The sequence below is a fragment of the Dermochelys coriacea genome, chromosome 13 (assembly GCF_009764565.3).
Source record: "Dermochelys coriacea isolate rDerCor1 chromosome 13, rDerCor1.pri.v4, whole genome shotgun sequence".
Taxonomy (NCBI): Eukaryota; Metazoa; Chordata; order Testudines; family Dermochelyidae; genus Dermochelys; species Dermochelys coriacea.
In genome coordinates this window covers 32502023-32514333 of record NC_050080.1, presented here as the reverse complement: position 1 = coordinate 32514333, position 12311 = coordinate 32502023, and the positions used below count along the sequence as shown (strand labels likewise).

At 45.7% G+C, this 12311-nt stretch overlaps 1 protein-coding gene across 2 annotated transcripts in view; it reads left to right on the top strand.

Annotated features, from left to right (window-relative positions):
* The first annotated feature begins 574 nt into the window (after window positions 1-574).
* Window positions 575-12311, top strand: part of LOC119841858 (ubiquinol-cytochrome-c reductase complex assembly factor 1) — a 95147-nt gene continuing 83410 nt past the window's right edge. The window contains exons 1-2 of one of the 2 annotated variants that reach the window (XM_038369594.2): window positions 575-722; window positions 9588-9692. In XM_038369594.2, coding sequence (XP_038225522.1) covers window positions 699-722; window positions 9588-9692 — 129 coding nt within the window. In that variant the 5' untranslated portion in view covers window positions 575-698. The remainder of the gene's footprint in view (window positions 723-9587; window positions 9693-12311) is intronic. The other variant, XM_038369592.2, reaches the window with a different exon arrangement.

Here is a 12311-nt window from a genome sequence, read left to right as displayed (position 1 = left end):
AAGAGGATGGATCTAGATTGTTCTCAGTGGTAGCAAATGACAGAACAAGGAGCAATGGTCTCAAGTTGCAATGGGGGAGGTCTAGGTTGGATATTAGGAAAAGCTTTTTCACTAGGAGGGTGGTGAAACACTGGAATGGGTTACCTAGGGAGGTGGCGGAATCTCCTTCCTTAGAGGTTTTTAAGGCCCAGCTTGACAGAGCCCTGGCTGGGATGATTTATTTGGGGTTGGTGCTGCTTTGAGCAGGGGGTTGGACTAGGTACCTCCTGAGGTCCCTTCCAACCCTGATAGTCTATGATTGATTCCATGTTGCCCCTACTCCTGGGCTTTCCCAGGGAGCGCTCCACACGCCGCCGCCACGCGGACCGACTCTGTGGGGCCCGCTGCTCAGGGAGGGGGATGGGCTGTCCCCAGAGCGGCGGCAGCGACCCCCCAGGGAAGCGCTAAGACCGGGGCCCCGCGTGCGCAGCAGCAGGCCAGAAGCGGGGGCTGCTAGACAGGGTAGGGTACTGGTACCCGCTTCCGCCCCGACACGTGACGTACAGTGATCACGCGCGGAACGGTTCTTACTCTCCAAGCTCGTGCCAAGGGGACCCAGTAGGGAAGTGTCTGCGCACGCGCAGTTGTGCTTTCAGCCCTCCCGCTCGCTTGTGAGAACCGGAAGTAGTTTCCATGTTCCGGAAGTGCTTCTGCGTGTCATGGCGGCGTTGGTGAGAGCCGTGGTAAGTGAAGGGAGGCTCAGACCTGGAGCCCGAGCCACGGCGCCAGCGTCTGTGTCCGGCCGGGTTCGGAGCCTCCCTGCAGCGCGGGCGGTCTGGCTCAGGAGCCGCCGACAAATGCACCGGGTGGCTGCGGTGGGCGCGGCGTGACCAGGCCCTGGGAGTGGTGGCCCCCGGCTCCGTTTTCCTGGGGGCGGGTTTGGCGGGGCGTGTCTGGTACCTTCCCAGCGGTGTTGCACCTTAACAGAAGGTGGATCCGGAGCCCTGGCCCCGCGCGGTGTCCCGCTGTGCGCGGCAACGTGTGTGGCGCATGCGGCTGGGCGGGGAGCACGGGGTTGCCGTGTCTGGGATACCCCAGCCCGGTGCTTCCATGCTCTCCAGTCGCACAGTGATTCGTCTGCCCCAAAGATTCTGAATTAGGAATATTTATTTTGGATTCCTTTGTTCCATATGGTGTTTTTTCAACAGCCACTCAAACGCCTCTTTTCCCCCATCCCTCCAAAACACTGATCAGCTTCCACTTTACATGTGTTTCCTTCTTGATCTTTATTCAAGAACAGGAGCATCAAACATGTTCCACATCAGGGGCTTTGAATCCTTCTTTCCTTCTTTAGCCATTCTTTGTAGAAATTTCTGATTTTTATTTCATGATCTTTTCACTTGGAAGCTGTATGTCAGGACACTTACTTCAAGAATTACTGTTTGCCGTCCTCTGTGACCTGCTGAGCTAACTTCCTGAAAGTTAAACTTTTATTCATTCAGTGTTTGCCAGTCATTATTGCAGTTTGCCCAATTAGCATCACACACAAAAATTTGTTCTTCTAACACTTTGGTATATAGAGAAGGCACATCTCTTCCATCTTGACTTGCACGTGCTTCTGGTAGCAGTGAAAGTGCATGCCTGAGCCTCTGCTCTTATTATTAATCATATTTATTGTGGTAGTGCCTCGGGACCAACTAAGAGTTGTACCATATCTAGCACAATGGTGTACAAGCAAAAAGTAGTAGAAATCAGAAAATACTGGAGGTGAAATGTTGGTTGTATGTCTGGTGTGAAGTTTAAGGCTTTGGTTATGTTGGAGCTTTGGGGATATGTTCCAGTGGGAGAGGTAGTTGTATGGGTGGGATAACCTGCATCTCACTGGGATGGAGGGAGTGCTAATGTTCTCAGCTGGAGACTAGCTGGATCAGCCAGGAGGCTGTTAAAGTACCAATGCAAGGGGAGGGTGGTAAGGAGGAAAGTATTGTATAAACTGGAACTTGGAATGTCAGAAACAAATTGGTTCAACATGAAAGAAGAAGAATTTTTTCAATGGCTTATATACCTTTGCTGGCAGTCTAAGTAGCAAACATGGGAAATTGGAAATTTCTCATTGATTAGAAGAACTTTGATAGGCAGTACTGAAATTTGCATGGTTGGAAAGTTAAGTCACTTGTTATAACCTGCCCAGGAAGGTCAGAGCAAGTGAAAGAAATAGCCTTGGCACTCTACATTAAAGACATCATTATCTGTTTTATAGTTATAGATAACTCAGGACCACAGGAACTTTGATCCATATGCATTCATGTGCTAACTAACAAAGTGCAGGAAGGATTTCTGGTGAGGAGTCTGTTACAGACCACCAAATCAAACAGGGACATGATGGAAAGAAAAATTGTGTTATGAGGGACTTCAGTTTGGGAGACAAATACTGCCGTTCTCCTGCAGCCAGTAGTAAATCATGATTAGGGTTTCTAAAAAACTTTAGATGGTAATTTTTTAATGCAAAAGGTATTGCACCCCAACACAAAATAACTATTTTATCCTCATGATAGGCAAAGATGAATATGGATTCCAAGGCCAGAAGGGACCATTGTGATCATCTAGTCTGACCATCTGTATAACACACAGAACTTCCCTAAAATAATTCCAAGAGCAGATCTTTTAGAAAAACATCTAATCTTGATTTAAAGATTGTCCATCTCAACCCTTGGTAAATTGTTCCAAGGGTTAATTACTGTCCCTGTTCAAAATTTACACCTTATTTCCAATCTGAATTTGTCTATCTTAAATTTACGTTCATTTGATCCTGTCTAACCTTTCTTTGCTAGATTAATGAGCCCATTATTAAATATTTGTTCCCTATGTAGATACTTATAGACTGTAATCAAGTTATCACTTAACCTTTTAAAATACGTTAGGATCAAAAGAAACTCAAAAGCACTGGTATAGACCCATTACTAGCTGGAGATGGTAAAGTTGATGTTGATATAGAAAAGGCAGGAGTGACCAACAGAGATTTCTGTTCTGTATTTGGTAAGAAGCAGGCTGATGTACTCTGATCACAAGAGGATGATTAACTACTTTCCAATCCATTGGTAACTAAGGATGATGTTAGACAACATAGAATAATAGGACTGGAAGGGACCTTGAGAAATCATCTACTCCAGTCCCCTGCATTCATGGCAGGACTAAGTATTATCTAGACAATCCCTGACAGGTGTTTGTCTAACCTGCTCTTAAAAATCTCCAGTGATGGAGATTGCACAACCTCCTTAGGCAATTTATTCCAGTGCTTAACCACCCTGACAGTTAAGTTTTTTTTAGTGTCCAACCTAAACCTCCCTTGCTGCAACTTAAGCCCATTGCTTCTTGTCCTATCCTCGGAGGTTAAGAGCAATTCTTCTCCCTCCTTGTTACAACCTTTTATGTACTTGAAAACCGTTATGAGGTCCCCTCTCAGTCCTCTCTTTTCCAGACTAAACAAACCCAGTTTTTTTAATCTGCCCTCATAGGTCATGTTTTCTAGACCTTTAATCATTTTTGTTGCTCTTCTCTGGACTTTCTCCCATTTGTCCACATCTTTCCTGAAATGTGGCACCCAGAACTGGACACAATACTTCAGTTGAGGCCTAATCAGCACAGAGTAAAGCGGAATAATTACTTCTTGTGTCTTGCTTATAACACTCCTACTAATACATCCCAGAATGATGTTCACTTTTTTTTGCAACAGTGTTACACTCTTGACTCATATTTAACTTGTGGTCCACTATGACCCATAGATGCCTTTCTGCAGTACTCCTTCCTAGGCAGTCATTTCCCATATTGTATGTTTGCAGCTGATTGTTCCTTCCTGAGTGGAGTACTTTGCATTTATCCTTATCAAATTTTATCCTATTTACTTCAGACCGTTTCTCCAGTTTGTCCAGACCATTCTGAATTTTAATCATATCCTTCAAAGCACTTGCAACCTCTTCCAGCTTGGTATTGTGCGCAGACTTTATAAGTGTACTGTCTATGCCATTATATAAATCATTTATGAAGATATTGAACAGAACTGGACCCAGAACTGATCCCTGCGGGACCCCACTTCTTATGCCCTTCCAGCATGACTGAACCACTGATAATTGAATGGTTTTCCAACCAGTTTTGCACCCACCTTATAGTAGCTCCATCTAGGTTGCATTTCCCTAGTTTGTTTATGGGAAGGTCATGTGAGACCATTTCAAAAGCTTTACTAAAGTCAAGATATACCACATCTACTGCTTTCACCTGCCATCCACAGCGCTCATTACCCTGTCAGAGAAAGCTATCAGGTTGGTTTGACAAGATTTGTTCTTGACAAATCCATGCTGACGGTTACTTGTACATGTACTAGTACTACATGTACTAATGATAAACATTTAAAAATCAGTAGTCCCAAGAATCCTAACAGAGTTGGCTGAGGACATCTCTGGCTAAGTGATGTTAATTTTTAAGAAATCTTGGAATGCTAAGGAAATTGGAACTACAGGCCAGTCAGCCTCACCTCAGTCCCTGGAAAAATCATGGAGCAGGTCCTCAAGGAATCAATTCTGAAGCACTTAGTGGAGAGGAAAGTGATCAGGAACAGTCAGCATGGATTCACCAAGGGCAATTCATGCCTGACTAACCTAATTGCCTTCAATGATGAGATAACTGGCTCTGTGGATGAGGGGAATGCAGTGGGCGTGTTATTCCTTGACTTTAGCAAAGCTTTTGATACGGTCATCCCCAGTATTCTTGCCAGCAAGTTAAAGAAGTATGGGCTGGATTAATGGACTGTATGGTAGATAGAAAGCTGGCTAGATCGTCGGGCTCAATGGGTAGTGATCAATGACTCCATGTCTAGTTGGCAGCCAGTATCAAGCAGAGTGCCCCAAGCGTCGGTCCTGGAGCTGGTTTTGTTCAATATCTTCATTAATGATCTGGAGGATGCACCTCAGCAAGTTTGCAGATGACACTAAACTGAGAGAAAAGGAGTACTTGTGGCACCTTAGAGACTAACAAATTTATTAGAGCATAAGCTTTCGTGAGCTACAGCTCACTTCATCGGATGCATTTGGTGGAAAAAACAGAGGAGAGATTTATATACACACACACACAGAGAACATGAAACAATGGGTTTATCATACACACTGTAAGGAGAGTGATCACTTAAGATAAGCCATCACCAGCAGCGGGGGGGGGGGGGGAAGAGGAAAACCTTTCATGGTGACAAGCAAGGTAGGCTAATTCCAGCAGTTAACAAGAATATCAGAGGAACAGTGGGGGGTGGGGTGGGAGGGAGAAATACCATGGGGAAATAGTTTTACTTTGTGTAATGACTCATCCATTCCCAGTCTCTATTCAAGTCTAAGTTAATTGTATCCAGTTTGCAAATTAATTCCAATTCAGCAGTCTCTCCTTGGAGTCTGTTTTTGAAGCTTTTTTGTTGAAGTATAGCCACTCTTAGGTCTGTGATCGAGTGACCAGAGAGATTGAAGTGTTCTCCAACTGGTTTTTGAATGTTATAATTCTTGACGTCTGATTTGTGTCCATTCATTCTTTTACGTAGAGACTGTCCAGTTTGGCCAATGTACATGGCAGAGGGGCATTGCTGGCACATGATGGCATATATCACATTGGTAGATGCGCAGGTGAACGAGCCTCTGATAGTGTGGCTGATGTGATTAGGCCCTATGATGGTATCCCCTGAATAGATATGTGGACAGAGTTGGCAACGGGCTTTGTTGCAAGGATAGGTTCCTGGGTTAGTGGTTCTGTTGTGTGGTGTGTGGTTGCTGGTGAGTATTTGCTTCAGATTAGGGGGCTAAACTAAACTGAGAGGAGTGGTAGATACGCTGGAGGGTAGGGATGGGATACAGAGGGACCTAGACAAATTAGAGGATTGGGCTGAAAGAAATCTGATGAGGTTCAACAAGGACAAGTGCAGAGTCCTGGACTTAAAACAGAAGTGCACTGCTACACATGCACTGCTACAGACTAGGGACCGAATGGGTGGGCAGCAGTTCTGCAGAAAAGGACGTAGGGGTTACAGTGGATGAGAAACTGGATATGAGTCAACAGTGTGCCCTTGTTGCCAAGAAAGCTAACAGCATTTTCGGCTGTATAAGTAGGACCATTGTCAGCAGATCGAGGGGCTTGATCCTTCCCCTCTATTCAACATTGGTGAGGCCTCATCTGGAGTACTGTGTCCAGTTTTGGGCCCCACACTACAAGAAGGATGTGGAAAAATTGGAAAGTGTCCAGTGGAGATCAACAAAAATGATTAGGGGCCTGGAACACATGACTTATGAGGGGAGGATGAGGGAACTGGGATTGTTTAGTCTGCGGAAGAGAAGAATGAGGGGGGAATTAGATAGCTGCTTTTAACTACCTGAAAGGGGTTTCCAAAAATGATGGATCTAGACTGTTCTCAATGGTAGCAGATGACAGAACAAAAAGTCCTATCTCGGGGCCTCTCCTTTTGCCCCTCCACCCCCACGAACATGATACAGTTCTGTGGTGACCTAGAATCCTATTTTCGACGTCTCAGACTCAAGGAATATTTCCAACACACCTCTGACCAACATATTAACCCACAGAGACCTTCCTGCCAACACTACAAAAAGAAGGATTCTGGGTGGACTCCTCCTGAAGGTCGAAACAGCAGCCTGGATTTCTACATAGACTGCTTCCGCCGACGTGCACGAGCTGAAATTGTGGAAAAGCAGCATCGCTTACCCCATAACCTCAGCCATGCAGAACACAGTGCCATCCACAGCCTCAGAAACAACTCTGACATCATAATCAAAAAGGCTGACAAAGGAGGTGCTATCGTCATCATGAATAGGTCGGAGTATGAACAAGAGGCTACTAGGCAGCTCTCCAACACCACTTTCTACAAGCCATTACCCTCTGATCCCACTGAGAGTTACCAAAAGAAACTACAGCATTTGCTCAAGAAACTCCCTGAAAACGCACAAGAACAAATCCGCACAGACACACCCCTGGAGCCCCGACCTGGGGTATTCTATCTGCTACCCAAGATCCATAAACCTGGAAATCCTGGACGCCCCATCATCTCAGGCATTGGCACCCTGACAGCAGGATTGTCTGGCTATGTAGACTCCCTCCTCAGGCCCTTCGTTACCAGCACTCCCAGCTATCTTCGAGACACCACCGATTTCCTGAGGAAACTACAGTCCATTGGTGATCTTCCTAAAAACACCATCCTAGCCACTATGGATGTAGAAGCCCTCTACACCAACATTCCACACGAAGATGGACTACGAGCCGTCAGGAACAGTATCCCCGATACTGTCACGGCTAACCTGGTGGCTGAACTTTGTGACTTTGTCCTGACCCATAACTATTTCACATTTGGTGACAATGTATACCTTCAAATCAGCGGCACTGCGATGGGTACCCGCATGGCCCCACAGTATGCCAACATTTTTATGGCTGACTTAGAACAACGCTTCCTCAGCTCTCGTCCCCTAATGCCCCTACTCTACTTGCGCTACATTGATGACATCTTCATCATCTGGACCCATGGAAAAGAAGCTCTTGAGGAATTCCACCATGATTTCAACAATTTCCATCCCACCATCAACCTCAGCCTGGACCAGTCCACACAAGAGATCCACTTCCTGGACACTACGGTGCTAATAAGCGATGGTCACATAAACACCACCCTATATCGGAAACCTACTGACCGCTATTCCTACCTACATGCCTCTAGCTTTCATCCAGATCATACCACTCGATCCATTGTCTACAGCCAAGCGCTACGATATAACCGCATTTGCTCCAACCCCTCAGACAGAGACAAACACCTACAAGATCTCTATCATGCATTCCTACAACTACAATACCCACCTGCTGAAGTGAAGAAACAGATTGACAGAGCCAGAAGAGTACCCAGAAGTCACCTACTACAGGACAGGCCGAACAAAGAAAACAACAGAACGCCACTAGCCATCACCTTCAGCCCCCAACTAAAACCTCTCCAACGCATCATCAAGGATCTACAACCTATCCTGAAGGACGAGCCATCACTCTCACAGATCTTGGGACACAGACCAGTCCTTGCTTACAGACAGCCCCCCAATCTGAAGCAAATACTCACCAGCAACCACACAACAGAACCACTAACCCAGGAACCTATCCTTGCAACAAAGCCCGTTGCCAACTCTGTCCACATATCTATTCAGGGGATACCATCATAGGGCCTAATCACATCAGCCACACTATCAGAGGCTCGTTCACCTGCGCATCTACCAATGTGATATATGCCATCATGTGCCAGCAATGCCCCTCTGCCATGTACATTGGCCAAACTGGACAGTCTCTACGTAAAAGAATGAATGGACATAAATCAGACGTCAAGAATTATAACATTCAAAAACCAGTTGGAGAACACTTCAATCTCTCTGGTCACTCGATCACAGATCTTAGAGTGGCTATACTTCAACAAAAAAGCTTCAAAAACAGACTCCAACGAGAGACTACTGAATTGGAATTAATTTGCAAACTGGATACAATTAACTTAGGCTTGAATAGAGACTGGGAATGGATGAGTCATTACACAAAGTAAAACTATTTCCCCCTGGTATTTCTCCCTCCCACCCCACCCCCCACTGTTCCTCTGATATTCTTGTTAACTGCTGGAATTAGCCTACCTTGCTTGTCACCATGAAAGGTTTTCCTCCTTTCCCCCCCCTGCTGCTGGTGATGGCTTATCTTAAGTGATCACTCTCCTTACAGTGTGTATGATAAACCCATTGTTTCATGTTCTCTGTGTGTGTGTGTATATAAATCTCTCCTCTGTTTTTTCCACCAAATGCATCCGATGAAGTGAGCTGTAGCTCACGAAAGCTTATGCTCTAATAAATTTGTTAGTCTCTAAGGTGCCACCGGTACTCCTTTTCTTTTTGCGAATACAGACTAACACGGCTGCTACTCTGAGAACAAAGAGTAATGGTCTCGTGTTGCAGTGGGGGAGGTTTAGGTTGGATATTAGGAAAATCTTTTTCACTAGGAGGGTGGTGAAGCACTGGAATGCGTTACCTAGGGAGGTAGTGAAATCTCCTTCCTTAGAGGTTTTTAAGGTCAGGCTTGACAAAGCCCTGGCTGGGATGATTTAGTTGGGGACTGGTCCTACTTTGATCAGGGTGTTGGACTAAATGACCTCCTGAGGTCCCTTCCAACCCTAATATTCTATGATTCTATGAACCATATTAATGACCAGTTTGACACCAGCTTTCATTTGAGATCTCACATGACATTTGTTGGCGAATCAGAATGTACATACCAGAATCAGTATATTTCTGTATCCCTCTTACCAGTTGGCATTACGGAGTTCTTGGATTAAAGTGTGACTTAAAAAGAGCATAGGGTATTCCTGTGTGTATTTGTTATGGATGACCATCAAGTTGATAGGAATAGCTGCCTTTGCATTGTTTTGATTTTCTTGGATGCCCACAACTAATAATTACAATGTAGCTGGAAATTCCAGCAGTCTTCTTTTTTTCCTGGTTTCCAATAGAATATATGAATCCCCTTCACTGCGGGTTACTGTGTCCATGCTGATCTCTCTATTCTAGAAGTGCCAGACTGGAATGCCTCAATGGATTACAGTATGCAGTGGATTAATGCAATCAACCTTGCCCCAAGCACAGTGGGACAGAATGCTCGATGGCACTCTTCAGGTAGGATATTTTGTTATCCTAATGTGTAAGAATTGGGGATTTGCGTAGGTCCCTCACATATGAAATAAAAGGTCACAGTCTTCTAGCACATGAGGGTGGTGGGAACAGTCCTTGCCAGTGCTGCTACCTCGGAATCTAGAAAAAGGGATCTTGTAAAACTGAATTGAAAGCCCTGGCTGGAATGATTTAGGTGGGGTTGGTTCTGCTTTGAGCAAGGGGGTTGGACTAGATGACCTTCTGATGTCTCTTCCAACCATAATCTTCTGTGATTCTATAATTAAGAGAGCTGAAATAATCTCAGACAGTTCTTCTGACTTTCTCCCAACACACAGTCATTACTTCTGTTCAAGCCCATGTCTCTTAGCCCTGGTCTACACTATGAATTTAGGTCGAATTTAGCAGCGTTAGGTCGATTTAACCCTGCACCCGTCCACATGACCAAGCCTGTTTTGTCGACTTAAAGGGCTCTTAAAATCGATTTCTGTACTCCTCCCCGACGAGGGGATTAGTGCTGAAATCAAAAAAAGAAAAGGAGTACTTGTGGCACCTTAGAGACTAACAAATTTATTTGAGCATAAGCTTTTGTGAGCTACAGCTCACTTCATCGGATGCATTCGGTGGAAAATACAGTGGGGAGATTTATATACACAGACACAGAGAACATGAAACAATGGGTTTTATCATACACACTGTAAAGAGAGTGATCACTTAAGATGAGCTATTACCAGCAGGAAGGAAGGGGGAACGGAGGAAAACCTTTTGTAGTGATAATCAAGGTGGGCCATTTCCAGCAGTTAACAAGAACGTCTGAGGAACAGTGCGGGGGTGTGGTGCGGGGAGAATTAACATGGGGAAATAGTTTTACTTTATGTAATGACTCATCCACTCCCAGTCTCTATTCAAGCCTAAGTTAATTGTATCCAGTTTGCAAATTAACTCCAATTCAGCAGTCTCTCATTGGAGTCTGTTTAAGTCTGTGGAGTGCTGAAATCGACATCGCCAGGTCGAATTTGCGTTAGTGTGGATGCAATTTGATGCAATATTGGCCTCCGGGAGCTATCCCAGAGTGCTCCATTGTGACCACTCAGGACAGCACTCTCAATTCAGATGCACTGGCCAGGTAGACAGGAGAAGCCCTGGGAACTTTTGAATTTCATTTCCTGTTTAGCCAGCATGGAGAGCTGATCAGTACAGGTGACTATGCAGAGCTCGTCAGCACAGGTGATCATGGAGTCCCAGAATTGCAAAAGAGATCCAGCATGGACCAAACGGGAGGTACTGGATCTGATTGCTGTATGGGGAGAAGAATGTGTGCAGGCAGAACTCTGTTCCAAAAGACGAAATGCCAGTATATTTGCCAAAATCTCCAAGGGCATGATGGACAGAGGCTACAACAGGGACACACAGCAGTGCTGCATGAAAGTTAAGGAGCTGAGGTAAGCCTATCAAAAATCAAAGGACGCAAACGGTCACTCCAGGTCAGAGCCCCATACCTTTGTTCTCTAAAATATATCTTTTTAAATACTACTCTCCCTTTTTTTCCTCCCACAGATGAAAATGTTTCTATGCTCCCCCTATCATCTCCGTCCCAGAGGCTAGCACAGATTAGAAGGTGAAAAAAACACACTTGTGATGAAATGTTCAGAGCTCATGCCGTCCTCCCGCACTGAAAGAGCTCAGCAGAATGTGTTGAGGCAAACAATGGCAGAGTCCAGGAAAGCGTTAAATGAACGTGATGAGAGGAGGCAGGAGTGTGATGAAAGGAGGCAGGATGCGATGCTGAGTCTAATGGGGGAGCAAACTGACGTGCTCAGGCGTCTGGTGGAGCTGCAGAAAAGGCAGCAGGAGCACAGATAACCGCTGCAGCCCCTGTATAACCACCTGCCCTCCTCCCCAAGTTCCATAATCTCCTCACCCAGATGCCCAAGAACGCGGTGTGGGAGGCTACGGGCACCCAGCCACTCCACCCCAGAGGATTGCCCAAGCAACAGAAGGCTGGCATTCAATAAGTTTTGAACTGTAGTGTGGCCTTGTCCTTCCCGCCTCCCCTCCTCCACTACCCCACCTGGTGTTTCCCTCCTCACCCACCCCTCCCGAGCTACCTTGCGAGTTTTCCCCCTATTGGTGTGATGAATTAATAAAGAATGCATGATTTTGAAACAATAATGACTTTATTGTCGCTGAAAGTGGCAGTCGAAGCGGGGAGGTCGGTTGGCTTACAGAGAAGTAGAGTCAACCAAGTGGGCAAGTTTTCATCAAGGAGAAACAAAGAGAACTGTCACACTGTAGCCTGGCCAGTCATGAAATTGGTTTTCAAAGCTTCTCTGATGCACAGGGCGCCCAGCTGTGCTCTTCTAATCGCCCTGGTGTCTGGCTGTGCGTAATTGGCCGCCAGGCGATTGACTCAACCTCCCACCCCGCCGTAAGCGTCTTCCCCCTAACTCTCACAAATATTATGGAGCATAGAGCAAGCAGTAATAACAATGGGTATATTGGTTTCGCTGTTAGTAAGTTAGTAAGCTGTGCCAGTGAGCTTTTAAACGTCCACATTCTACTGCCATTCTGCACTTGCTCAGCCTGTAGTTGAACTGCTCCTTACTACTGTCCAGGGTGCCTGTG